At 60.5% G+C, this 26700-nt stretch overlaps 9 protein-coding genes across 9 annotated transcripts; 6 read left to right on the forward strand and 3 right to left on the reverse strand.

Moving 5' to 3' along the window:
- Nucleotides 1-1674: 1674 nt before the first annotated feature.
- Nucleotides 1675-3199, forward strand: TRAVEDRAFT_48189 (uncharacterized protein; the record flags this gene model as incomplete). Its single annotated transcript, XM_008041055.1, has 4 exons — nucleotides 1675-1691; nucleotides 1747-1840; nucleotides 1893-2510; nucleotides 2996-3199. The coding sequence occupies 4 exons, from the start codon at nucleotides 1675-1677 to the stop codon at nucleotides 3197-3199; spliced, it is 933 nt and encodes a 310-aa protein (XP_008039246.1).
- Nucleotides 3200-3926: 727 nt separating this feature from the next.
- On the reverse strand, nucleotides 3927-4362 carry TRAVEDRAFT_58957 (uncharacterized protein). Its single transcript, XM_008041254.1, has one exon. The coding sequence runs from the start codon at nucleotides 4351-4353 to the stop codon at nucleotides 4180-4182; it is 174 nt and encodes a 57-aa protein (XP_008039445.1). The 5' UTR covers nucleotides 4354-4362; the 3' UTR covers nucleotides 3927-4179.
- Nucleotides 4363-4503: 141 nt separating this feature from the next.
- On the reverse strand, nucleotides 4504-5319 carry TRAVEDRAFT_29350 (uncharacterized protein). The gene is made up of 2 exons (XM_008040899.1): nucleotides 5118-5319; nucleotides 4504-4993 (listed from the first exon to the last, which is right to left on the reverse strand). The coding sequence occupies exons 1-2, from the start codon at nucleotides 5254-5256 to the stop codon at nucleotides 4773-4775; spliced, it is 360 nt and encodes a 119-aa protein (XP_008039090.1). The 5' UTR covers nucleotides 5257-5319; the 3' UTR covers nucleotides 4504-4772.
- Nucleotides 5320-9321: 4002 nt separating this feature from the next.
- On the forward strand, nucleotides 9322-9717 carry TRAVEDRAFT_126056 (DUF1752-domain-containing protein; the record flags this gene model as incomplete). The annotated part of the gene is made up of 2 exons (XM_008041255.1): nucleotides 9322-9415; nucleotides 9473-9717. The coding sequence occupies 2 exons, from the start codon at nucleotides 9322-9324 to the stop codon at nucleotides 9715-9717; spliced, it is 339 nt and encodes a 112-aa protein (XP_008039446.1).
- A 152-nt stretch (nucleotides 9718-9869) lies between these two features.
- Nucleotides 9870-11954, forward strand: TRAVEDRAFT_20847 (uncharacterized protein; the record flags this gene model as incomplete). Its single annotated transcript, XM_008040841.1, has 1 exon — nucleotides 9870-11954. The coding sequence occupies one exon, from the start codon at nucleotides 9870-9872 to the stop codon at nucleotides 11952-11954; it is 2085 nt and encodes a 694-aa protein (XP_008039032.1).
- A 2351-nt stretch (nucleotides 11955-14305) lies between these two features.
- On the forward strand, nucleotides 14306-18154 carry TRAVEDRAFT_125896 (uncharacterized protein; the record flags this gene model as incomplete). The annotated part of the gene is made up of 14 exons (XM_008041256.1): nucleotides 14306-14405; nucleotides 14541-14689; nucleotides 14745-14819; nucleotides 14927-15364; nucleotides 15421-15777; nucleotides 15875-16032; nucleotides 16093-16161; nucleotides 16243-16402; nucleotides 16498-16615; nucleotides 16675-17041; nucleotides 17101-17124; nucleotides 17182-17326; nucleotides 17378-18003; nucleotides 18067-18154. 14 exons carry the CDS (start codon nucleotides 14306-14308, stop codon nucleotides 18152-18154), a joined length of 2874 nt encoding a protein of 957 aa, XP_008039447.1.
- Nucleotides 18155-18843: 689 nt separating this feature from the next.
- TRAVEDRAFT_48192 (uncharacterized protein) lies at nucleotides 18844-22613 on the forward strand (the record flags this gene model as incomplete). Its single annotated transcript, XM_008041056.1, has 5 exons — nucleotides 18844-19983; nucleotides 20041-20328; nucleotides 20807-21949; nucleotides 22009-22525; nucleotides 22585-22613. The coding sequence occupies 5 exons, from the start codon at nucleotides 18844-18846 to the stop codon at nucleotides 22611-22613; spliced, it is 3117 nt and encodes a 1038-aa protein (XP_008039247.1).
- A 584-nt stretch (nucleotides 22614-23197) lies between these two features.
- TRAVEDRAFT_65113 (uncharacterized protein) lies at nucleotides 23198-25034 on the forward strand (the record flags this gene model as incomplete). Its single annotated transcript, XM_008041257.1, has 3 exons — nucleotides 23198-24334; nucleotides 24398-24899; nucleotides 24958-25034. The coding sequence occupies 3 exons, from the start codon at nucleotides 23198-23200 to the stop codon at nucleotides 24984-24986; spliced, it is 1668 nt and encodes a 555-aa protein (XP_008039448.1). The 3' UTR covers nucleotides 24987-25034.
- Nucleotides 25035-25098: 64 nt separating this feature from the next.
- TRAVEDRAFT_48194 (uncharacterized protein) lies at nucleotides 25099-26272 on the reverse strand (the record flags this gene model as incomplete). The annotated part of the gene is made up of 9 exons (XM_008041057.1): nucleotides 25099-25127; nucleotides 25186-25326; nucleotides 25378-25388; nucleotides 25449-25546; nucleotides 25610-25710; nucleotides 25776-25846; nucleotides 25890-26076; nucleotides 26126-26187; nucleotides 26244-26272. The coding sequence occupies 9 exons, from the start codon at nucleotides 26270-26272 to the stop codon at nucleotides 25099-25101; spliced, it is 729 nt and encodes a 242-aa protein (XP_008039248.1).
- Nucleotides 26273-26700: the final 428 nt, after the last annotated feature.

Here is a 26700-nt window from a genome sequence, read left to right on the forward strand (position 1 = left end):
GAGCAAAGGGTACGTGATGGACTCACCTAACACTTTACACCAGAGGGTGTTGGGGTCGCCGCCACAGGTCTTGGTATTCTTCGGGTATGTCAGCAAGAGGGCCAGACGGCAAGCACAGTGCCCCTTAGAGAACCTCTCGCGGCGTAAGTCCCCCACTGTGCTAGGTAGAGCAATAAATCGAAGCGAGGGTGACATCCTGTCGGGGTGTCGGTGCGTTCCGCGAGCAAGTCCGGAAGCGAGAAGGCGCACCCGGACGCCGACGTCGTAGTAGTACGCGCCGTCATGCGGGCATCCCGGCGATGACCACCTCCGGACCCTCGACCAGCACAATTCCGTGTCGTGAGACAGACATGCCTTCTGTGCAACCTCCGTACGTACTACGCTGGCGACGACTCGACAAGGGGTTGGCAGGTGAATGGTTGGCACACTTGGCTGTGAGAGAGAGGATGAGCCTACTGTTTACGAAGATGTTTGTAAAGATGCCCATAATATGGTGCGAACATGTCCTCGTCCGACGACAGTAGACGTGTTTCCGACTTGTCGAGGAAAGTATTGGCAGCGGGGAGTACTCGGTCAGAACGAGAGCGTAAGTCGAAAGAGCGCCTATCTCCTGGACCACGGGCGCTCGGTCTCCTGAGCGATTTTCTTCCTGCTCGTCACTCACGCTCACTCGTCGACGTCGTGTCTCCGTCATCGGCCTCAATGATACTAGCTTGTCTTCAACCCATGCAAGGTCTAGGCGAACCCCTCTCTGCGGTGGCGCCATCCAGAATATCATGTTTTACAGCTGGAGCAAATGAACAGGATACTCGCCTCGAGCTCTGCGCCCCTACGAATGACTAGGACTTCGAGGTTGAGCTGTGTGTATCCTTGGTGAAAGTCCCACAATTAGTACGTCGTTGCTTTCGAGTAGTCAGACTGGCGCGACGGACGAAGGGTAGATCCAGCGACGGGTGAGACTTACGCAGACTGACGTCGTTGGTCGCTATCGCGTGCTATCAAGCTCGGTGGCTCGGGGGCGGACAGGGGTGAGGTCGTTGTGGGCGGGAGTCGAGTTTAAGCCGGGCGCGCACCCCACGACGGTGGATCGAGGATCGCCGGTCCCTGGGAGAGCTCCAACATGCATGGCTAGGCGGGCGGTGTTCGCTCAGCTCCCTCCTGCGATACGCGGCGAATGGGCGCGCGTGACGGTGCGGGGAGCATCGGTAGCTGCGAGAGGCGTCCGTCCGTCGCGCGTGGCCCAGACAGGCGTCGTTCGTAGGAGGACTGGGGACGCTCGATCCCTGCCCGTGGACGGGCACGGCGGGCGTCACAGCCACCGTCTGCGGGAGAGGATGCATGCGTGGATGGAGTCGGATATGGTAAGGGAGAGTCTATATATGGGCATGACGGGAGGAGGGGAATCAGAGGGCGAGTGGGGGCGGAACGTTCTGCTCGGGAGCTCTCCACTCGCCGTGACATCGACCAGGCGAATGGCTCCGACAGCGCCCGTAAGAGCTGCTATATCTCCCCCCACGGCCCCTCGCGACACCCACCCACCTTGCACACAACGTCCCGACGATCCCGCTGACAGAACTCGCCTTCTTCCTTGTTTCCCTGTCTGTCCCTTCTCCCCGTCCCTACACTATAAGCCCTCCGACGCGCGACCGAGCCGTCCTCTCTTTCACTCCCGCCATGGCCGCTTACGATGAGTACGTCTCTCCTTTTGTCCCTTCACTCCCGCGAGCTCACCATCGTCTCCTTCAGCGTGTTCTCGTCAATGCCTACTCCGCTCCCTGCAGACAACGACTCGCTCTTCGACTCGTACATAGATTCGAATGCTTACCTAGATCAATCCTTCGTACGTATTGCTCCTCCTCGTGCCAATAATCTTGATGCTAATGTCTATCCAGTGCTCCAACTTCTCCTGCTGCGGTCAGACGATCCCCGACCTCCACCATCTCCTCGACCACTTCGAGGAAGAGCACGTCCTCCCGCTCCCTCTGGATGATAACCGGCCCACCTACTCGAGCCCCATCTATGCACGCCCCACAGGCCCTCATGCGAGCTACATCCTTAGCTATCCCCAGCCAGACCCGCCTCTCCATCCTGCTCCCCTCCCCATCTCGTCTGCCCACGGCCCTCTTCGTGCCATCCCGAACCTCAGTCACGTCCCAGATCTCATCCACTCCCCCGCATCAACAGCGCCTCCGTCCACATCGTCCTCCTGCATCTCCTCCCCCGTTCTCGGAGAACCATTCTGCCTGCCGCCCGCCCTCTTCTCCTTCCAGCCCTCTCGCGCGCGGACGCCCTCGCAATCTTCTCGCCGCTCGCATCCGGCCGACGCTGATCTCGACAACATACTGACGCCGAGCCTCGCGCGCTCGGGCATCGGCCCCCAGCGCACCACAAAATCGCACCCGCGCGCCGACCCCCTCGCGCGGAGCCGCCCCCTCGCAAAAACTCCGGAACGCGCCTCCGCGCCCTCCGCCCGCAGACGTGACGGCCGCGAGAAAATGTACAAATGTCCGGTGAGTACGGCGATTTCGCGTGCCTATCTGCTATGCTCGTCCAGTCCTTGTATTCGCGCATCTGCCCGAAAGCTTGTGGGCGCCGACGCTCCAATGTCCGCTCTATGAGCGGCGCGATGCGAGCTCATCCCCGCGTGGCGTGCGCGCGGCCCCAGCCATCTCTGCGCGCCGTTTTAACACATGCTGACGTATGATCCTGCCCACCCGCTCTTCCATGAAACCGCGACCGCCGACATGTGCGCCTCCCCACTGATATTACACCACTCGGATCACCCATCGGCCGCACCACCCCTCTTCCCCGCATCGATCTCCGCGCCCGCGCCCGTCCCCGCGCACGCAACCCAATCACCCCGCGAACCTACTCCGCCCGTCCCATCTCGCCCGCACGCGCCGTACAGCATCCGGGCTGCACAAAGGTTCGTGCCACGCGCCCGCCGCCACACTGACACACCGCACTGACGCTGACGTTCGTTCCCCGCGCTCAGTCGTACCTGAACCCGAACGGGCTCAAGTACCACCTCGAAAAGGGGACGTGCACGAACGCGGAGGTGCGCGCGCGCGCGCCGCTCCCGCCCGCCGTCACCGCTGCGGCGCTCACGCCCCTGTCGACGCCCGCCTCCCCGAGCGTGTCGACGCTCGACTCGGTCCTCGACGACGACGAGGCGGACGCGTTCGAGTGTCGGATCTGAGCGCGCCTCGTCGCACGCGTATCGCAAAACCACAGACGTGGCAGGATCCTCTTCCGCGCCATGTTCGCTTCCCGGATCTCCTGGCGGACGCGGCATCTGTAGGTAACAGCACCCCCGCCCCGTCTCGACCGTACGTACGCGCCCCCCACCTTCCCTGCTCCCGTCGCCCGTCGCCACACCCGAGCGCGCGCCCGCCTGGCTCCATCGCGTAGGCCGATTATCCCTCGACTCCTCGGCGCGAACCACCCGTGGCGTACGCGCGGCGCCGCTTTCGGGTCCCGGTCATGTGGCGGCGGACGTGGGTGATGCATCATTTCGTGTAATAATGTGTAAATGTATATACTTGTATCGTAGACGTTTGTAGCATATGCAGTGCAGTTGGCCCCAGTCTCTCTTCGTGGCGTGACTCGTGCCCGAGCGCAGAGGACATGTACGGTATGCAAGGGTGAAGGCGAGTCGAACTCGCGTGTCGTGTAGAATGGCCGCGTCGACACAGACACCGTAGATCCGCGGAGCCAAGGAACGTCGCCCAAGCGAGAGCGCGTCAACCACTAGCTCGAGACGACCCTGACCGACGTACGTTTGGCCAGTCCGGAGTGTTGCCTTTCCTCCATGGGGCGTAGCCGCGTTCCGAGACCCGGGTGCAAGACGGCCCATAGTCGGCCCACTGGGCAACCCGCACATCTCTGCCAAAACGCCCCAAGGCTGCCGACACTATAAAAACGGAGCGAGGAACCGAAAGCATGCCAAGTACTACATAGCGCGATACGACCCTGGACGTATGTACGTCCCCAGCACTGCCGTTTCCGCCGCGGGGGCGCAGTGGTAGACGCGTTACGACACCCGGAGGCAAGATGTACCCAAGTCGGCCCAGCGCATCCCTGGGACCCTGGCGGGCCGACCCCGACGCGAAGGCGATTCCGGGGCGACGGGGACGCGAATGCACGGAGCTGTCAGGTGCTAGTAAGACGCATCGGAGTTCAGGTGTCGTCGTGCAGCGTCAGGCGGGCTGGTCGGATGAGGCCCGAGGCCCGAGTAGGATGGCGCCAGCGGCAGGGCCCAAAGATGGTATCCACGAAAACCGGGAAACAGGCCGCAGAGGGCACACCCTCGGACGCGAAGGCAGTTCGGGGGCCAGATGTCGGATCATGCATGGTGTGCGCAGACGCCGCGCCGGGAGAGCATCGTCGTCGCGAGGGGACGATGCCAGCACGTTCGCGCTTCACAGGGAAGTGGGGAAGAGCATCGGCGTCCAGAGAAGTTGGGCAGAGCATCGACGTACTCAACATCGGGCCGGGAGATCGGGGGTGTACGTGTCATATTGGGAGACCGCTAGGGCAAGTGTCGCCCGGCGGTAGTGAGTTAGATGAGGCCCGAGGAAGGTGACGGCAGCGGCAGAGTCCAAAGATAGTATTCACGAAGTCCGGGAACGGGTGCTTGTGTCCCTTGCGGCCGAACTTCCGAACACGAAGGTCGTTCAGCGGTCGAATATCGACGACCACGACCATGCATGGTGTGCGCAGACGCCATCCCGGGAGAGCATCGTCGTCGTGAGGGGAGGGTGCCAGCACGCTTACGCTTCGTAGGGAAGTTGGGAAGGACACTGGCGTCCGTAGAAGTTGGGCAGAGCATCGGCGTCCACAAAATCGGGCCGGGAGATCGGGGGTGTACGTGCGATATTGGGAGGCCGCGGCGAGCATTTGGAAGGAAGTAATGGGCCTGCCGATGGCTTGTGGTTGCGTTCGTCCCGGCGGCACTGTACGCGCGTGCGTTCGAGGGTATTCCCTAAAGTGTCTGTAGGTTTTGGAATATGTCAGTTAGGCAGCCGGAAGCCAGGTCGCAGCATACCTGTTGTCAGAAAGCGTACAGCAAAGACTGGCGCTAGCAAGAAGGAATGTCAAAACGGAACTCGACGCACCAATTCGTATACACAACCACTCGTTGGCCGACAGCGCGTCCCGCAGCGGACGCGGTGCCCGCGTACGCAGCCAAACGCAGCCAGACACAGAAGCTCCGCAGCACCTCCAGCAGGCAGACGAACCAGGCCTTCCGGCCATCCAGCGCCTCGCCGCCTCCGAACACAGCATGCCCCGCACCATCGCAGGCCCAGCGCCGAATTAGGACCTAGAAAGTACCAGGCGTTGCTCCCCTCGCCCGAACCCTGAACCCGCCTCTCGCGTTCCTCGCACCCGAGGGTGATCCAGACCCCGTCCAGGGCGTCCAGGGTCGTACGCGCGCAATTGGGCATAGGCACGGGGACTTCTTGTGGGACGGTGTTCGCGTCGCGTCTTCGGAGGCTCGGAAACGGCCGTAAACTGGCGAGCTGGGTGTGCGCGGTGCCGTAGGTGGCGCGGCGATGGGCCGTGGTGGGCTGTGGGGAAGGTAGTCAAGGACTCCGAATGGCCTTATGGGAGTGCCGACGAGGCCGAGCATCGAAAAGGCTAAAGTCTGTCCGATGCCTTCCGCTGCCGCAGGGCGCCGAGCGGAACGTGCATGCCAGTGCCTCCTGGCTACGAGCAGTCCTATGCCGCGGAAGCAAACACGACACACAAGTACGGAAGGAGTTTCAACCAAGTTGGAGCACAGCACTTGAAACGGCGTACTAGCGTGCGCACCTAACAGACCTTATTACACCGGTGGCGCGATATATTCCCGCTGCCGCCGGCGTGGCACAGCACCTCCGTCGGCCTGGGAAGCGTCGAGGTGCTTATACCGCAATCGTCGCGTCTAGTCCGTCTAGAAGCAGGTGCACCGTGCAAGGCCAATTCAATGCTGTGCCTATACGGGACGTGCTCCAAGCCACTTACTTCGTATAGTTTGATCGCCGTGTCGTGCCTCGGCTTCGCAGAGTGAGTGCGCAGTTGCACGGTAAGAACCAGGCTGCGGTGTGTGTCCAGTCGACCTGGTCCTCGCTGCGGGTCGGGGTGGGATGCAATGCGTGCGTCGCGGGTTGCAGTGCGCATGCGGCGCAGCGCCAAAAAGCCCGACATCTCTGCGCGTTTCACACCTGAGGCCGGGATATCCAGTCTCAGGCTGTGAGCGGCGGACGCGGTCCCACGATGCGAGCGTGCACGACGCACCTGCGATCCCGGCGCACCAATGGCCAAGTGCATTGCTCTGTAAGGGCAGAGACGAGGCGCGGGTGGCGCTGCGCAAGGGCGGGGATCTGTCATTCAAGCTGGGGTGTGAGATATACACGTTAAGGCCGGGATGGCGCTGCACGGTGCAGTCCAAAAATACAGAGTTCAAACGGCCTACCGGGTGGCACAAAGTCAGAGAGCTTGTAGAGTTCACCAGTGTTTGCAGGAGACGGGGGACTGGCAGTGGAGCTGGAGGGTTCCAGGAAATGCCGCCATTGCACCTGGGATGCTTGGAACATGGAAGTGTGAAGACGTCCGCCTCGTTGCTGTGCCTACGAAATGCCGGAATATCGGTGTATGTTAGTCGCAAGGCACGTATGGCGCGTCCCTGAGGACGCATTTACCCATGACAAACACCGGAACGACGCCCAGGGCGAACACTGTCCGACGTCATCGACAGTCCTGACTTCCGCACATGCATGGGCCTGCCCTTGAGGAACGGTCCGCTCCAGCCAGAACTCGCCCAAGAACCTTCAAGCTTCACGTCAATGCCCACACCCCGTCCGCAACAACCACACACCGCTGCATCCGCATATCACAAGCCAGCCTCCCGTCGCCCTCGCCCAGCGCAGCCTCCACCCCGTCGGTGCACGGACGCCGGCCGCCTGGACGCGACGGCAAACATACGCGCATGACACTCGCAGATGCAGCTGAAACGGCGGCAGACCGCCACGCGCACGCGCGCCGACCGTTCTCGCAGGGACGCCCGTTGCGCGATCCGCAGCGCGATCGGTCTCCAGCACGACGCAGGCCTTGGCCAGGACGGGGTGGACCCACAACACTCGCTTGCCGCGCAGCGATAGCCGAGCGCGTGGCCATATGCCTCCGTCGCTTGCCTCGGAAGAGCCCCAGCGCCGGCGCGGGGCGGCGGGGGCGAGGCAGCGGGGGCGTGTTCCGCGCTGTCAATGTACGAGATTGAGACGAGACGAGGCTTGGGGGCGCTGGACGCGGGCTCGACGCCGGAGCTCCTATCGCGCGCGGGTATGTGTAGGGCACAACTTCAGGCCATGCAAAGACGTCAGAGGGACAGCCGGCCGGTCGGCCAGTGCATTGCATTCGGTGCGCGACGGAAGACTCGAGAGGCGGTCGAATTCGTGATCGGGGACTTGGGCAGAATTCGAAGAATTCGCAAGGCCTTGCGCGATCGGGGGCTTCGCGTTCCTTCGCGTCGTCGAGCCCGAACGCACACAACGTGGACGGCACCGCGAAGCGGGGCGCGCGGATTGGCGGGGGGCTGCGTGATTGTATTTAGGCTTCTTCGGGAAGGCAGGCGGGGCCCTCCCACAGGGCGCGCGGGCGTGCGCTCTCATGTTGCTGGTCACCGCGAGAGTGCGTGCGGGTGTTCTGCCGGGCGATAAGATCACACGATGGGTGTTGGCGGGAACGCGCGAGGGCGTGTTCGTTGGCGGGCGCACGCGTGGGACGGGGAGGCGACATAGGGCTGCTCACATGTCCGGGCGCATTGGGGGGTGGCGGAAAGGGGGGTGACGGGTCGCGGTGGGCGCCGCAAGCCGGGGACATGCTGGGGAGGTAGGACTGACGGCGGTCGAATTCGCCACAGATTGGGCTTCTAACCAAGTGGAGGATGGAGCGGAAGGACAGAGCGCACGGAAGCGAGCGACGGAGGCAGACAAAGTGAGACATCGGACTCCGGAGGTACTTACTTGCAGCCCCGCGGCCCGTCCGGCGAGCACGGTGGTGGGCAGGACGAGGAGGTGGGCCCGGGGGCGGGGGCGGGGTTGCTATAATGGGGATTATCACGCACGTAAGTGGTTGGGCGCGTCGCGATATCATTGGATGCGTCTAGAGCCTGGAGGGCGTGTCGTGAGGCGGGGAGCGCAAGCGACGGCGATAGGCCTCGGATGGCCTTCGTAGCGCCTGAGGCGGGAGTTCAGAACAAGCTCGTCGCTCTTCAGAGGTTCCTCCGCCGTGCCTTGTAATCAAGACAGCAGCGGCGAGCGCAGGTTCAGTGCCTTTGGGTGCGCGGGCAGACCGCAGTTGCTGTGCCGCACGCCCGCACTGATTGGATGCGGGGCCCCGGAGGTTGATATCGGCGCGGACGGACGGACGGATTGGGCGGAACCTTGGGGTGTGCTCTTGGAGACGTGCGGTTGGAAAGAGTGTTGATGCATTGCACGACAGCGTTCGGCCAGGGGGCGGGCAGAAGGCGAAGACGTCAGCGAGTGTGCATGCAAGCCGGCCATGTTCTCGGATGTCGGCGCTGCGTGCAGATTGGCCCAAAATACAAAGATGGTGACGCGGGGAGGTGCACAGGGAGGCGAGGGTTCGCACTCGGTCGGATCACACAGCGTTTGTTCGAAGGCGAGCGGGGCGTTTGAAGTCTGGTTTGGGCGACAGGCTCGCTGCATGCATTCACTCGCTCGACAGCAGCGTTGGGGTGTGCCTGCGATATGTTTGGGAGGGAACGCGTGTGGGTCATGGGAGAGCGGGCGGACGCCTCGCGCAGAGCTGGACTGGCATGTGATCGTCGGGGAGAGCCGGGTCGGGGCGGGAACAGTTCCTCGGGAAAATCGCATTGGGTGACGGTCGCCGAAAGAGGCAACGTGCGGAGGCCGGGCCGTCTCTTTGGCCCAGGGACGGGCGTCTTGTCCAGGCGGGCGAATCTCAGACTGATCTGGTCTGCCATCTGCCTCCCTCCCTCCCACTCCGTCCACACTCCGTCCTCCTCCTCCCTCCTGGACCCCATCATCTCCCCCTCCTCCCCTCTCGGAGGACTCTGTCCACCCCTCCCCTGTCGCCCCGCTTTTTTTGCGACCTTCTAGCAAGAGCTCTCTTCCGACCGTCTTCCGGTCCTCTCTGCCGGCGGTACCTTTCCAGGCGACATACCCTCGCCCGACGCCCCCTTGCATATCGCCCTTCTCCTGCTGTACATCATAGTCCGTCTCCCGGCTTTCTCTCTCATTGCGCTCTCTTTCTCTCGCTGTACCATTACGCTCTGTCATCCTGGACATCCTCGACACAATGCTCTCCTCCTTTCCGTCCCCGATCTTATCCGTCGCCGCGGATGTAGTCAAGGACTTGGAGGGGGAAGACGCCCTGTGTGGCCTTTGGATATGTGCGTACCTCCGCGACGCTTTGTTCATCTCCTCCGAGCTCACCTCTTCGAACAAAGTGTTCACCAAGTGCAAAGAGTCGCTCAAAGACGGCCGTCGTCTCGAGAACATCTCTTGGCGTCTTTGGTACCGGGAGATGGCCTCCGCTCAGTCCTCTCCTGCGTCTTCTCCTGGCTCTTTGTCGCCATCTCTTTCAGACCGAAGGAGCCCCTCTCCCATTACTCCTATCTCCGAAGACGGTCTCGGCGTTCAGCAGTGTATGCATTTACTCGCCCTCTCCGAGTCAATAGCGGTCCATTGCTGACCAAACTCCCTCTACCAGCACATCTATGCCAGGCACCGCCTACACCTTCCACTGATATCTCGCAAGCATTCTCCTGGCACGGCAACCACCCGCCGCCGAGTGCTTTGTCGGGAGGGCGCCGCCTCAGTACTATCAGTACAGTGAGCGCCCCGATGGAACGGCGCAAGTCCCACTCCAATATCGGAGTAGGGAAAATGATCTTGGACATCCTTCCTCGCAAAGTCGACGTCGACAGCGAGAAGAAGCTTGCACGGCACCCCATCATCGTTCAGCCCAAGCCTATCGTCGCCTCGCTTCCCAGTGTACATCTACCCCCCAGCTCCTCCCAGCCGGGCGAGACATCATTTCCCCGCGTTGTGGTCGTCAATCCAACCCCGCATCCGACGCCGCCGGCCACTCCTCATCTGTCCCACCCTCCCAATCTGACAGCTGCCGCCCACACATCCACACATCTTCTGCCGCCCCTACCGGCACGATCCCTCGTATCGGCGACTATCGTACCCATGCCGGCTTCGTCGCAGCAGTCCGTTCCGCCTACCGCCGCACCGACGCCGCAACCGCTGGCTGCTTCCTCGTCTACGTCGAAGCAGCCTTCGGCTTCGGCAGGGCAGACCGCTTCCAAGACCAAGGCATTCAATGACGAGACGCTCAAGGCGTCTGACCGCCGGTTCTTCCTACAGGATACTGGCTCGCCGGAGGTGGAGTCCCCCGAGCGCGCACCGTTGAACTCCTCGGAGACCAAGCCACAGAGTCCGAGCAGCGTCACGTCCAGTCACGCGAAGTCGGAGGTGGCAGGTCCCAGCGCTGCTGCGGCGAAACGCCCACGCGTCCAGGTGCGCAAGAGCAAGGAGCGACACGTGCCCGTCAGGCCAGCGCTGCAGCGGCTGCATTCGCACGGGGTCAGGCAGGCCTCGCAGCAGAAGAAAGCTTCCGCCCCTGAGCCGAAGAAGGCAGCGTTCAACATTGGCTCGACGTCGTCCAACGGCTCCCGCGGGGGCCCCTCGACGAAGGCGCCGAGCCAGAATGGCGACGCCGTCGTTCGGACGCGGCCATCAAGCCCCGCGCCTCCCGCGAAGCAGGCGCCCCCGCCACAAGCTAGCACTAGTCGCGCGGGGCCGTCGCAACAGCGGCGTGGGATCATGATAAGCACGTCATCTGAGTACGACACAACGGACACCGAGAACGACTCGGACTGGGCGTCCGAGGCAGACAGCGGGGAAGAGCGCAGCAAGGCCAAGAAGGGCAAGACGAAGGCGCAGGCGGCGGAAGAGGCGCGGTTGCGCGTCGCCGCGGAGGAGGCCCAGCGCCAACGCGACATGTTCGCGAAGGTGCCAAAGCGGTCGTACTCGAACCTGAACAGGGCACCGTCTGGGCTGCTATCGCAGCTGCTCAACCCTGATCCGGGCATCTTCCCGCCCAACCACCCGTACCGGTCAACGCGGTCGACGCAGGATATGTCGCACCTGGCGCGGCAAGCTCCCGCATCGAAGCTGCAGATGAGCAAGAGTTCGGTGGCGGTTCCGCTCGCCGCGCAGGTCACTGCGCAGGCGCCCGTCACTCCCGCGGAGCCTGCTGTTCGTCCTGGAGGCGGCTATAGGTTGAAGGGCCGCCCGCAAGAGGAAGAGCTGGAGGACACCGAGAGCGAGGACGAGAACCCTGACGATACCATCCAGGTCTCGCGGAGTCTCGCCCAGCAGAAGCTCGCCGCTCTCGCGGACCCGAATCGGAGGCGGAGCTCGGATCGCGGCGGCTTGCTCTCTCAGCAGAAGCCTCAACAGCACCAGCATCTGCCTCAGCACCCGCACCCGCAGATGCAGCAGAGGGGCGAGCGATCCGGGTTGACCGCCGTTGCGTCAGCCCCGATCCCGCTGAATCACCCGTACAACCTGCCCCCGCCCGCGCCGCCGATGACACCGCGCACGACGCGGCGCCAGATGCTGCAGACGGAGCTCTCGGAGAGCTTACGGCGGAACCTGCTGTGGGAGCGGCAAGTGAGCAACAGGAAGCCGCGCGGCGTGCTTGGCAACGCGCTGAGGCCGATGACCTCGATGAACGGGGACGGACCGGCAGCCGCACAGCAGCCGCCTGCATCGAAGCGTGCCAGCACGGGCGATCCGCAAGTCCAGGGCCAGTTCCAAGGGCAGCAGCTCAATACGGAGGACCATGCTGAGCGGCGGCGGGCAGCAATGGCGCGGAACCGCAGCTGGGCGGACGACTACCACTATTCGGGGTGGTAATACTCGCCCCTTGTACGTGCGCTCGCGCTCGTGCCCAGTTCGCGTCAACAGCGGTGGGGTCGCTCCACGGTCCTGCCGCTTGGTATATAAAATCTCTTTCGGGTTTCCTTCATCCACGGTGTACTATTATCCCCCGCATCTTCATCTTCAACAACCACAACATCCCGCATCCGCATATTGCTCTGCTCGCTGTTTCCCATGCGCCTCGGCGGTCTCCTCTCGTTCACGTTTATTCCCTGCTCGGTCCCCTGGTCTCCGGCGTCGCGCATCACACTCAGCCACTGGCAACCCGGCATTCAATCCATCATCGGTCCCCCGTCTCCTCTCGTCCGGCTCCCCTCATACGCATACGCATCGGTCTCGTTCGATCCTCCATCGCATGCGGTCTCGACGACGTCGCAGACTTGTACTCTACTTACCCTAAGGTCCGTCCTACGCTACGCTATCCCCCAAGCCTATCTCGGCCGTCGCACACGCAGGGCCGCCGCTTCCTCTGCTCCACGGCACTCCGGAGTGTCCCCACACCCTGCGCCCGCGCGCCGGTCCCTCATCGACTTCCCGCGCTCTGGCAATGGACGTATTCCCCCTCCCCATGCATATGCATATGCGTTTCGTGCTCTGGAATGTGTATCCCCCTGGCCCCCCGCATGCATGCACGCACGCGCTCCGTGACCCGTCGCATTACATAGTGTGTATATATTCTGTACTGGTACTGTCTGCGTCCGTAGTACATATATTCGCCCTGGCTAATGGTATTCCGTCGTCGCGCTCGCCCGCTGCGTGTTTATCTCATCCTTTTCCCCGCAAGTACGTGTTCCGGGCCCCTATGCACTACGTGTCCGCCCGTGTACCTTGATGCGCGATGCGTTGGGGCACTGGTACGGTGCGCAGGTGCCGCACCCCAGTGTTTGCGATGGTCTGGATGCAAAGGCAGCCGCTATCGCGCCGGAAGTGGTGATCTCTGGCATCTGCGATTCTGAGAAGCTGCTCGTCATCCAGGCAGCGCACCCGAGCACGAGTGCGGATTGGCCCGCGGGAGGCAGGTGATTGCGGGCGTGCACGAACGCGCAAACGTGTTCTCACCTCCGCTCCGAGGCCTTCGTGGCCCCCACGGCATCGCGCAGGGTCGGAGACATGGATCGACTCGGACTCGCAGCGGCCCCTGGCTCGCGCTCGTCGGAGGAGTCATCGAGAAGCTTCGCAGCCCGCCGCCGCGACTCCGCGTCGCCTCCGCACGGTGCACGGGGCGACTGTGCAGGACCCCTGAAAATGCCTATAGTAGGCCGTCCGGTAGACGCCCATGATTTTGGCCCTCCGTGTCCGGTCGATATTTTCGAGGTTTTGGCCTAATTTGTCCGGACTCGCGACCAGGATGCCGTTTTTGCTCGGTGGTGTCCGGATTTTCCGTCCGGCCCCTTCGGGGCCGGGGAGGTGTCCGGATTTCCTGGCCGGCCTCTAAAAACCGCAATTTTTTTCCCGGCGCGCCGCCATCGTCTTCAAACGGACATTATTTTGCGATTTGCAGCCATTAGACGTCCAAATCTACCTCTAAAGTGAGGCTGGAAGGTGTGCCCAATACAGAAAATCTCTAGGGATAGGATAATGCGTATGCAGTCTCGAAGCGCCCGCCGAATTGCTACGCCGCGTTCTAACATACCTTAGCCGAGAACTTACAAACGTCAAGTACACTACAGTGAGTAGTAAGTCCTATCAACAATGGTTCTTTCACGGCTGATAATGATGGATAAGCCGGGAACCCCGGAGGCCGGACACCCCTCCTAAGGGGGCCCATCAGTCTGACCCCGGTGGTGTCCGGACTCTGGGCCTGGCCGAGGGAGCCCAGAGGCCTCGCTGTCCGGGAAGTCCGGCCGGCTAGGTGACCTTTTGAGGGTCATTTTGTCCGGACTTTGACCCATCATTTGGCCAAATTTTCTCAAACGCCGTCCGGATGACGAGCGTCTACCGGACGGCCTACTATAGGCATTTTCAGGGGTCCTGACTGTGCCCATTCAGCCGAGTCAAAATGCGGTGCGCGCACGCCCCGATAGCTGCAGCAGGCCCGCTCGCTCGGTGGTGGTGGGTCGATACTCGATTATTCACCGCGCGGACGAGATTGGCGCGGCGGGGGCGAGAGAGGGGGATATATACGGCTCGCAGGCGCCGGGGCGATCGTGCCGGGCGAACGCGTCTAAGCATCCCGCTATTCCCGCTCTCCTTCCTCCTCCTCGTCTCTCCTCGACTTTCTCACTCGCCCGCGCCACGCTCCCCCCTCCCTGCCCGTCTCCTCTCCGCCCACCCGACCACCGCCTGCAGCGCACCCACACACAATACACGGACAGGAGCAGCCGCCGATGTCGTCGCCCGAGGAAGACTACAATGACGGCGACTCCGCGCAGAACGCGAAGAAGCGCAGGATCCAGCGGGCCTGCGACATGTGCAGGCGCAAGAAAAGTACGCTCCCCATCACGCCCGCTCCCATTGGTCCATACGTACTCACCGCGCCCGCCTCCGCCCAGTCCGATGTGCGTACCCCTCCGTGCGATGCCTCCTTCTGGGGCGGGCCGTGACCTCCTTCCCACTGCACAGGCGACGGCGCGACGATGCCCAGCAACCGCTGCTCGAACTGCGTGTCCTACCGCCTCGAATGCACGTACATCGAGGCCGCGAAGGTGCGTGCGCCGCCCGCATATCCCGGGCCCGGACAATGCTCAGCGCCCCCGGACTTCTGTAGAAGCGTGGGCCCCCCAAAGGGTGAGTAAGCCTGCAGAAGTGCGCCGCAAGGCGGATGAGTCATGCGTGTCCGTTCGCAGCTACGTAGAGAGTCTCGAGACCCGGCTCGAGAAGATGGAGAAGTTGCTGAACAAGGTGCGCTTCCCCGTCCCCTGTCCGCCCGTCGCGATCGCGCGGAATAGTGACGCCACGGCTGCTTAACGCCTGCTCTTTTTATTGCGCGCGTGTGTCATCGTGTGCAGCTGTGTCCGAACGCGGACTTCACGAAAGAACTTGGCGGAAACTTCGACCGGGATGCATGGATAGCTGACCGCGAGCGGAACGGTGAGTCTTCGGGTGCAGGCGCGGGCAAGTCGGGGTACGGCATCCCAGGCCAACCTTCGTCCTCCGTGATTGCCTCGCCACCCGCGCTCGCCACTCCGGCAGGCGTCGACTCGGACGACCTCGACCCGAGCGACGATGAAGTCATCGCGCAAAGGAACATAGTTGCGAAGCTCCAGAAGATGTCCGTGCACCCAAGCGCGATGCGATATCACGGCAAGTCTAGCAGCCTGCTCTTCATACAGACCGCGATGGACCTCAAACATGAGTACGCGGGCGTCCACCTCCCGCCGACGGTTGACCCGGAAGCTCACAATGTACTGCTTCGGCGCGATCAGCTGCATTGGAGTTTGCATCCCGTGCGTGTGCGCAAGACGCCGATATAGCCACCCTGAGTTGACACACGGCCGCGCAGTGGCTGACTTCCACAGTGCACGACGAGATCCCACCACACAAGGATTTCCCGCCCCCAGATCTGCTCGACAAACTGGTCGGGCTGTACTTCCAGTACATGAACTGCTACATGCCGCTCCTGCACCGGCCGACGTTCGAGCAGGCGATCAAGGAGGGCCTGCACCTCCACGACGAGGGCTTCGGCTCGACCGTGCTGCTCGTGTGCGCGAACGGCGCGCGCTTCACAGACGACCCGCGCGTGCTCCTCGAGGGCTACGACACAACGCAATCTTCCGGCTGGAAGTGGTTCCAGCAGGTGCAGATGGTCCGCAAGTCGCTGCTCGCGCCCCCGCGCCTGTACGACCTCCAAATATATGCGGTACGTCACCTGCGCCCGCGCCGCAGTGCGAACACGCCCTCACGCCCGTCCTTCCCTGTTCCGTCTTCTATCCGGACGGTGATTCGCCGCCGCACAGCTTACGGCGAGTTTCCTGCAAGGAACGTCTGCACCGCAAGCGTGCTGGACTATCATCGGAATCGGTATCCGCATGGCCCAGGATGTAGGCGCCCATCGGAAGAAGGTGTACAGCACGACGCCGACGATGGAGGAGGAACTGTGGCGGCGTGCCTTCTGGTGATGCTCGGATTTTTGGCGGGTGCAGATCAGCCACTCACGATCGGTTCACGCTGACAGGACTCTTGTCGCGATGGACCGACACGCGAGTTTCGCCCTCGGACGGCCGTGCGCGATCCAAGACGAGGAGTGAGTACCGCCCCAACCGCCCAGACATCAGGATCACCCTTCCGCGCGGTCTGACTTGCTTGCTTACCCGGCCCTGCGCAGCTTCGACCTCGACCTGCCGACGGAGTGCGACGACGAGTACTGGATGCACCCGGACCCCGAGCAGGCGTTCAAGCAGCCGCCGGGCACGCCGTCGAGCATCGCGTTCTTCAACTGCTACATCCGCCTGCACCAGATCCTCGCGTTCGCGCTGCGGACGATCGTGAGTACCCGCCGTTTGCGTGTCGCCGCGAGCGCAGTCGCCGAGAGCTGACGAGTCGCCCCGGCCGGTGCGCGTGTACCTGCTTCGTCGTATAGTACTCTATCAACAAATCGAAGGCGCTCCTTGGCTTCGTGGGGCAACAGTGGGAGCAGCATATCGTCGCTGAACTCGACTCCGCCCTCAACAAATGGATCGACTCCGTCCCTGACCACTGTATGTCCCTTCCGCCCTATCGCTCTGCACATCTAACCGTGTTCACGCTTGCGGCGCAGTGCGGTGGGACCCGAACCGCGAGAACGTGCTCTTCCTGAACCAGTCCGCGAACCTGTACGCGCACTACTACCAGCTGCAGATCGCAGTGCACCGGCCGTTCATCCCGTCCCCGCGCAAGCCGTCCCCGCTCTCCTTCCCGTCGCTCGCGATCTGCACGAACGCCGCGCGCTCGTGCATCCACGTGCTCGACCTGCAGTACAAGCGCGCTGGGGTCACGTACTTCAACCAGATGTCGCTGTTCACTGCTGGGATCGTGCTGCTGCTCAACATCTGGGGCGGGAAGCGCTCCGGGCTCTCGACGGACCCTGCGAAGGAGATGGCGGACGTGCACAAGTGCATGAAGATGCTCAAGCTGCTGGAGGCTCAGTGAGTGCTGTATGATTTTACCCTGTCACCGCTCGCCGCTGAAATTCGTTGTCTTACAGTTGGCACACTGCTGGGCGACTATGGTGCGTTTATGTGACATGTATACGCTTTAAAGCTACCAGCTAACATTCAAAATGTAGGGATATCCTTTACGAGTTGGCGTCTGTTGGAGACCTCCCGCTCCCGCAAGCCTCGCCGGCTCCGAACAAGCGCGAGCGTGACTCAGACAGCCCTATCGCGACTCCCAGCCACCACGGCTTTGATTCGCCACCCCCGTCGGTGCCAGTAGACAGCACACGCCCGATGGTGAACTGCAGACGCACGGGTCCGAAGGAGAGTACTTCCCTCGCCTCCGCCACTTTCGCACAACCGCTGCGCACGCCATCGCAGTCACAGCCCGCTACGTCCGACTCGGAGAAGATCGCCGCCACGCCCACTCCGAATGCTGGCAACGGCGGGAGCTCGTTCTTTGCGCTCCCGGTGCACACCGAAGAGCTCGGTCGGCTGCCGCTCCACCCTGGTTTCAGCGGAAACTACCCGCAGGAATGGGCTCAGGGTGCCGCGCCGGCTCAGCAACAGCAACCACAGGCTCAGCAACAGCAACCACAGCAGACACAGCAACAGCAACAGCAACAGCATATGCCACCGATGGCGTCTTCCTCCGCTCCACGGACCCCAGCGCCGGGAGCTAGCGGGAACCCATTCGACCCGCGTGTGTTGTCGATGTTCAACACGCCCGGACCGTCAGGGTTCTCGGAGATGTTCGCGACGCCCCCGCCGTCCGCGGCGACGGACGGGCCGGCCTATCCCAGCCCGTTCGTGCAGGAGATGCACACCCTGGCGGCAGCGGGCGCTGGGGCCGGGGCAGGAGGGGATGCGGCTATGTCTGGAATATCGGCGCAGGAGTTGGCGTTCGCAGACAATACGCTGGACATGTGGTCGACCGCCCCAACTGGCTTTGAGTGAGTCCTTGCTTTGTGAAGCGCCTTTTTGCGTGGCCGCTGACCAGAGGTGTTTGTCTGCAGGTGGGCCGACTGGGGTACCTACATCAACAATGTGAGCGGGATGGCCCACACGCCGGGGTCGACACAGCCTCCGGGACCAGGGGCATAGGCTGTGGCTCTGCCGTTAGCCACAGCGAGTCGGTACGCTTCATGGCCTCCGCTCTGCTAGATTACTGCTCCCCGTTATCCGCCTCCGCGTTTTGTGTTTCTGCTCACCCCAGCTCTGTCGGCACCGTCTCGTCTCCATTTACCTGTAGCGTTAGATACCTGCCTGAAGGCCTGGGTAATTCCGTCCCCGTCCCCGTCTCGTCTCCTCTTTCCCCTGCCCCCGCTCATCTATCTTGTCTGCACTGTATCCCTCCGCATTGTGGGTCGCTGCGTCTCTTTGTTCCACTGCTGTCCCCAGTCGCCCGCGGGCGGCTGCGCTGTATTCATACACCTAGATCCCCGATCTACGACGTTTGCGGTTTCACAGTGCTTGTTGCCTGCTTGGGCCTCCTGCGTGTCTTGTCGTTTGATCCGCGCCAGGACCCGCGCCCCCGCCGTGGCTTTCTTTGGAGGGGACGGTCTTTCATTCGAGACAAGACTCGAATGTGGCTGACGGCGGCTGCATTCTTACCTTGTTAGAATGGAGGCTAAAGTGAGTCTAGTGAAATGTGGATAAATGTCGCTCACATGAGAGCGTACAGAACACCTCCCTTTTCGCCTTCGCCTCATCGACACCGCTAGCTTGTGGCCATCCTCTACCACGACACCACTATCGAACATACCACATCATCCTACACCAAGTCTAGACAAATGTCTCCTAACTCTGTCAACGACGACGTCCTTCTCCACATCCTCTCATACCTGTACGGACACGACGCGCTCAACGTAGCGCTATGCTCGAAGCACCTATACGGCCTCGCCCTACCGCGCATCGCCGCCGTGGCTGGGTGCGGGAGCCCAAGAGAGCTGCGTGCGCTTCACAACTACCTGTTCTCCGCTTCTCCGCCGCGCTCCCGCTTCCTCGAGGAACTCGGCATCTTCGTGCCCACATTCGACTACCCAGAAAGCACAGTCGCAACCCTCGGCTACAGCGACTACTGGGAGTTCTCGCAGGCGCCCCTCATCGGCGACATGCTCCTACACTCCCCCCGCCTCCGGCACCTCATGCTCGAGCGGCTGCACCCCTGCATGGCCGCGGACGCGCGCATCGCACCCGCACTCGGGGCGCTCGAGCGGCTCGAGACCGCGGACTTTGCGACGGTCTCGGATTGGACGTGGGCGCGCCTGTCCGAGACGCCGCTGAGCACGAGCCTGCGCACCCTCCGCCTGTCGTACTTTTGGAGCGAGGACGACGACCTGTCTAGCGATGGCGAGACCAAGACGCTCCCGCCGCTCCTCGGCGCGCTCGCCCCGCTCTGCAACCTGCACACACTCGAGCTGTGGAACTTTGACCCCCCTCCCAGCGGCCTTCCCCCGGTGGTGTTCCCATCTATACGCGACCTTCGGATGGCCGCTGCTTCGCCAGGCTCGCTGGAGCTGGTCGAGTGCTGTCCCGGTCTGTCCAACCTCGAGATTTCGTTCCTCCACGACGGCTCGACCTCCAATAGTGACCACCTCCGCGATGGCCCGAGGTGGCCCTCGCTGCAGCGTCTGACGCTGTTTGGCCACATAGAAATTGGGACCGTCCTTCATCGCGTTAGTACGGCGAACATCGTGCGGATCGCAAACTCCAGTCTTACGCTTTGCCCCGATGGCTACAACATGACGCTGATCGAGAACCTGCTCGCGCTCCTTCGGCACACATCGCCCGTCAGCTTGTCGCTCCCGATAGCCGCGGAGGAGATGCCCATGACATTCTGGACCCAAGTGCCGGCGCTGGCGCCGCGGTTGCGGATACTGGATCTGCGGATAATGTTCGCAGCGTTGTCGCTCGAAAACAAAGCTAGACTGGTGCGGGTGACGGTTCACCTTCATGCGGGAATAGGTGACTGAATGTTTGCTTTGCAGGACAACATCCACGACACGTTGCTACCACTGCCGCTCGTGTACCTGTCGATTTCGGTGTCTACGGTGCCGCCGCCTCGAATGCCCTTAGGGGACGATATGGAAATCGACACCGAGCCGAATAAACAGCTTCGCAGAGATGCGGAGCAGCTGGAGGAGTTCCTTGCCTCTTCGATAGCCGAGTTGCCAGGGAAGCTTGCGACGGTCATACCCTCCTTGCGGTTTGTCACAATAACTTCCGGGGAAGCCAACGAGGCAACCCTGCCAGCGTCACCGATCGATGGGGACACGGTGGACCCCGGAATACCGCGACCATTAATCCCTAGTACACAGATTTTGGTCAGGAATAACATCCCGACCCGGTACTGGCAGGTGTTGCACGACGGCGGGGGTGGGTCCAGCCGGGGTCTACTGGAGCTGTCGGCGAGTGAGGGGGAGCGGATCCGGACACTTGCTGACGATGCTATCAGGCTTGGACATACTATATAGTCATACATGTGTACCTAATTTCCTATCTGAGGTTGTCAGTCTCCGGGATCGAGGCAGGGTCGACTTCAGCCAGCATTTGATGAACACTATGCCTACCATTTGAGGTCACCGGTGTCGGACGTGCGCTTACTACGAACCTAAAGCTGCGGTCGCGCCGATTCTCACCGGACCACGAAGCTATATCTCTCTCATCCTTGCAATCGCGGCAATTGCATTATTTAGGAGTAGGACCGTATGCTTTTCATACTTGCAATTGCTTACTGATCTTGTCTCTCGTCAGAACTTGAAACAGAACATGATCTTGCTCAACGACGACGTGCTCCTCTTGATATTCTCCTACATCCACGGAGGCGACGCGCTCAACGTCGCCCTCGCCTCGAAGCGGTTCTATGAGCTCGCAATTTCCGCTGTGGCCCATGAGGCATCCTGCTGGGAGTTAGGAATGGTTCGCCAGCTTTGCGATTATATGTTGACGCACTTAGACTCTCAACCTCGAGCTCGCCACCTACGTGTCCTCGTTTTTCTGCCTACTGCGTTCTGGAATCTGGGAAAGAAGGCGAAGGACTCCGGTACCGTCTCGCTCTATGGCGCCAAATCCCTCGTTGCGGATGTCCTTGGAGAGGCACGCGGGCTCCGTGTACTACGATGGACAGATAATTTCCAGGATCTCTTCAGTATCGACCCGGGCCGTCTCACCGACGTCATTGAGTCCTGGAAGCACCTCACCGTTTTGGAGCTCAATATGGTCGACGACGATATAATCTCCACCCTACGATCTGTTACAACTCTCACCGTGCTGACCTTGCGAGGCTTGAAAGCGCCGGAACCCGGACAGGAACATCGCGGCATGCCCACATTGCTGAAGACGTTGGCCAAGCTTCACCGCCTTCATACACTCATCCTAGATCAATTCCGCAGCCCAAATACTTCGTTTGAAGCCGCCGACGGATCACGACCCGTTGCCCGGTTTCCATCTATCACCGATCTCTCGCTGAGCGGCTGTTCCAAGAGCTGTTTGCTTCTCGTGCAGCAATGCCCTAGCCTGTCTAAACTCACGGTCACTCACACTGCCTACCCTCGGCCCTCCCAGACCCTGCTCCCCCCTGAACCTCTCAGCCCGCGCTGGCCTGCGCTCCAGACCCTCGCGATATCGACGCGAGACTTGCCGTTGTGCGGCCTCTACCGGTTGAACAATGTTCGCGAATTGCAACTCAAGGATGCGCCTTTTGAAGACTCATTTATGCCCATCATCCTTCCTCTCGCCTTGTCCGTCCTGTCCCCACTCTCCATTTCCATCATGACCAGCTTCAAGGTGGACAATAGCCCCTCCTGGGACGCCCTAGCCGAATCTCAGCCGGGGGTGCGCGTCTTGGATATCGTAGTCAACCCACAAATGCAAAGGCCCTGGTCCAACGTCTGGCATGTACGTCGAGCATCGGAGTTCCGCATCAATACCTTGCTGATTAAGTTTCTCAATGGTAGGACAACATTCCGAGAGCGCTCTGTTGCCTCCCGCTGATGTCCCTCCGGTTAATTGTGTGCTCGCCATCCCCGTTGGGAACTAGGTTCGCAGCGTTCGATGAACCTACGCGGATGCAGACGACATATCGTCGCCTTGCGGCGATCCCGACTCTCTCTATCTCGACTCTCCCTGGGAAGATATTCGACGCCGTGTCTACAATACGTGTCCTCGCCATTGCCGAAGAAGTGGAGTGGGTTGATCGGCGGGAGATGGCAGCGGGCGGAGCGTCCACGAAGTCTATGGCACTGCGTCTGTACATGGAGGACAGAACAGAGGACCTCCCCGGTCGGGAGCGGCATCTAGAATGGGGTACTCTCGATAGGGCGCAGTTTCGCCTCCATTGGTGGTATCGCGCTTCCCCGCGGGAAGACCCTATGCCAATCCCTGAGAAGGAAGGCGAGCGGGCATACGCAGCCATCTTGAGCGCGTGCACGACCGCAACTGGCTCGCTAGCTGCAACGGCAGACTCCACCGAACGTGAGCGTGCTAGGATATTTTCGCGCGTGATACTGGGCTGATGTATACCTGATCCACAGAGCTTCTTGCATCCATGTCTCTGGAATAGGTGTATACACCCTGTAAAGTATTAAATGGAGTGTATCATATGGTCAGTATGCTTCATATATGGGTTATAGAGGAGTTGATGCGACAGACCATTCTTCACAGCTCAAGACTCAGGCCACTGATGTTACAGCTCACAAAATTCGATGATCCGAAGGATGCTAGATATCCTTCCTACCTCTCCATCTTTCGTACATATGTATCGCTTATAGAGAGCGCCTCGTCCACGTATTTGTAACCATGGACTGGCGGAACGTCGGAGGTCGGACTGGGAGCGTCGCTCCTCTACATGCGAGACCGTTCTTCCTATTGTCAAGTTGTTAGTCACCAAATTTGAAGCAGGCTAGACTTTAGTCGTCGGTATTCAGTGATCACTAGGCCTGCCATTTGAGGTCACCGGTGTCGGACGTGCGCTTACTACGAACCTAAACCTGAAGACCGCAGGTACTGCGGCCACGCCGGCTCTCACTAGTACTACGAAGCTGTGTATTCTCCTCGCTTCTATCGCTGCAATTTCCTTCTTGAGTATGAACAGGTACTTCCATAGTACTTGCAATTGCTTACTGATAATGTCTCGATTAGAACGACATGAACTTTCGAATTTCGCAGCTCAACGACGACGTCCTCCTCTTGATATTCTCCTACATCCACGGGGAAGACGCGCTTAATGTCGCCCTCACCTCGAAAAGGTTCTACGGGCTCGCAATACCCGCTGTGGCCCATGAGGCATCCTGCTGGGAGTTTAGAATGATTCGCCAGCTTTGCGACTACATGTTAACGCCCTTGGACTCTCAACCTCGAGCTCGATACCTACGCGTCCTCGTCATCCTGCCTGCTGCTTTCTTCGTCGTCCAAAGGAAGGGCAGAAAATCGGGTACCCTCTCGCTCTACGGTGCGAAATCCCTCATTACAGACGTCCTCGGAGAGGCCAGTGGACTTCGTGTACTACGATGGACAGCGGATTTCCGGGATCTCTTCAAAAGCGACTCGAGCCGTCTCACAGACGTTATGAAATCCTGGAAGCACATCACCGTTCTGGAACTCAATATGGTCGACGACGAAATAGTCTCCGCCTTACGGTCCGTTACAACACTCAGGGTGTTGACTTTGCGAGATAAAGCGTTGGAAATCGGGCAGGAACACCGCGGATTGCCCACGTTGTTGCAGACATTGTCCCAGCTTATCCACCTCCAGACACTCTCCCTGACTCTTTTCCGCGGCACAGATACGCCATTGGGAACCGCCGAAGGTTCGCGGGTGACTCCCCGGTTTCCCTCCATCATCGATCTCTCGCTAGATGCCTGTTCCAAGAGCTACTTCCTTCTCGTGCAGCAATGTCCCAACCTGTCTAGACTCGCGGTATCCTACCCAGTCGACATGCCACCTATCGGGACTTTTCTCCCCCCTGCAAATCCGGTGCCGCGCTGGCCTGCGCTCCAAACCCTTGCGATATCGACGCGAGACATGTCCTTGTGCGGCCTCTATCGGTTGAACACCGTCCGCGAACTGCGGCTCTGGGACACGCCGTTTGAAAACTCATTTGTGCCCACCACCCTTCCCCTCGCCTTGCCCACACTCTCACCACGTTCTATCTCCATCGTCGCTTGCTTCAGGGTGGAGAATAGCCCCGCCTGGGATGTCCTGGCTAATTATCAACCCGGGGTGCGTGTCTTGGATATCGAAGTCAACCCACAAACGTATAGGCCCTGGTCTGACGTCTGGCATGTGAGTCGAGTCCCGGAGTCCCATATGTCATAATACCATACTAATGATAATCTTCCATGGCAGGACAACGTCCCGAAAGCGCTTAGTCGTCTCCCGCTGATCTCTCTCCGTCTGATTGTTCGTTCACCATCTTCGTCTGGAACCGGGGTGGAAGCGGCGCTCGATAAGCCTACGCGAATGCAGACGACGTATCGCCGCAAGGAGGCCATCTCATCTCTTCCGGGGAAAGTTTTCGACGCCGTGCCTACACTACGTGTTCTTGCCATCGCCGAAGAGGTGGACCAGATAGGCCGACGGCCGATGGCAGTGGGCGGAGCGTCCGCGACGCCCAAAGCGCGGCACTTGTACATGGAGGACCGAACGGAGGACCTCCCCGGTTGGGCGCGCCATCTGGAATGGGGTACTCTCGATAGGGCGCGGTTTCGCCTCCATTGGTGGTATCGTGCGTCGCCGAAGGACGAGCCTATGCGGGTTCCCGAGAAGGAAGGCGAGCGGGCGTACGCAGCCATCTTGCGCGCATGCACAACCGCAACTGGCGAACCAGCTTCGACGGCGGACATCGAACGTAAGTTTGTCCTCAGGCCCCATGCGCGATACTGGGCTGATGGATGTCCGGTACACAGAGCTTCTTGCGTCCATGTCTTTAGAATAAGGGATCGCATCGACACCCGTCTTGTGGCTATCAATTGCAGTGTATAATATGGTCAGTACGTTTCTTATGTGCTTCACGCTAGAATACATGAGTAGATGTCGGCGTGAACCCACTAGCGCACATACAAGAAATACACGGAGCCTGTGCATGGGCATGCATCAGCGAGGTTGGCCGAGGCATGCCTTCGCTCATCACCCACCATCGCGCAGCAGTAACGAGGTCAGCGTAGCCGGCCTGCCATGGCTTCGTTGCGCGCGATATATGCTAAGTGTCTTCCATGCGGTGAGGACAAGGCACAGCAGCTCGTACGCGATACCGATAGCGGATATGACGATGGGGACTGTGGAACTGTGTTAGTGACGCGAAGAATTGCTATATGGGTGAAATGTACCGTTGCGAACCCTGTAGCGGTCATCGAAGCTCAGTCACAGCCTTCAGTCTTTGAGCTGGTGGAGTGCGTACGTTAACGCCAGCGTCTCCGTCTCGTCGTCCGGAATAAACACTTCGCATCTCCATATAGGCCATGGTGCGAGGACGATCCTCAAGTGTAGAGCAAGGAGCTATGAGTCACGCGTAGAGTGTCAGCGTGTATAAATCTGGTTAGGACATGGGATAGAACTTACCACCGGTACTACATTCAGGTTGACGAGTCCTAGAAAGAAGACAGATATCGCTAATGGCCAGTTGCGGCCCCAGATTGCGAACATGCGCGTAGCGACGGAAGCTATGCCGTGAAGAAAGTAAAGTGTCAATCCAGATAACAAGCTGTCATTGCAATCAGGTCCAGACCTGATATCTTAGCAAAGTTCAGCAGGTTCATCAAGACGGCGAAGGTGTAGAAGGATTCGCAGCTATACGTCCTGATCTAAACAAATTTTCAGAGTGGGGAAATTCGGAACATACCTTCGAACTGTGTTTGTAGGTCCGGAATCTTGGGTGAATCGCACGGTGAAGAGGGCGACAAGGGTTAGATTGAAGAGGAAACCATAGCGCGCCAGCGCATAAAGGGCGCTCGCGAGGGACAGACGCGACTTCCAGAACACCCGCACTTCCGCAGGGATTGTGATGATGAAGTCATAGTAGAATAAGCCTATCTGCGGTCAGCTTTCAGCGGGAGGTGTAGATGCACCCAGGCGTACATAGGCTCGAGAGCAATGTGTAAGTTCCTGCTACGACCGAAGGCTCTGCAGGAAACAACGCACTGTGTCATGTCAAACGTCAAGGGCTGTCAAATGAAACGATACCGTCTGTACTCACCTCCAGTCCACTGTTCCTACTGCGGGCATTTGTATGCAAGTCTTGACTTACAAGGTAGGACGGCTGAGCGTGGTCAGAGCTCTTGTCCCTAAGGCAGCAGTGTTTTGCTCGGCTCGAGCGCGTGTCGATAGTCGCTATATGTGAGAGATGCAGGACTGCGAACCTCGGAGGACGGAGAAAGAGAACCCCATCTCAAGGCGACGATGGCCGGTAGAATCACAATCACTGCGCTCGAGCGCTGCGCTGGTGGGCGCACTGGCAACGGCATTCTCGCACAATCTTGCCCTGCCAAGTAAACGTGGTGCAGCGGTGCGTAATACTGCCTCATCGTGGGGACAGAACAATTGCGAGTCTCGAACTGCGAGATCGTAGCATTCGACAAGAGTTGCCAAGCGGTAGGAGCGGTCATCCTGCGCTTCTAATCGTTGCGAAGTATCAAGACAGCTGAGCACATACA

Source organism: Trametes versicolor (genome assembly GCF_000271585.1).
Source record: "Trametes versicolor FP-101664 SS1 unplaced genomic scaffold TRAVEscaffold_7, whole genome shotgun sequence".
Classification (NCBI taxonomy): Eukaryota; Fungi; Basidiomycota; class Agaricomycetes; order Polyporales; family Polyporaceae; genus Trametes; species Trametes versicolor.

Excerpts from the sequence above, each read along its gene's own strand:
- TRAVEDRAFT_58957 (XM_008041254.1), bottom strand. The coding sequence starts at position 4,353 with ATGCATGATCCGACATCTGGCCCCCGAACTGCCTTCGCGTCCGAGGGT.
- TRAVEDRAFT_29350 (XM_008040899.1), bottom strand. The coding sequence starts at position 5,256 with ATGGCCGGAAGGCCTGGTTCGTCTGCCTGCTGGAGGTGCTGCGGAGCT. Across the intron at positions 4,994-5,117 it reads GTGGTTGTGTATACGAATTG|ACACTTTAGGGAATACCCTC; the intron begins GTGCGTCGAGTT and ends CAAAACCTACAG.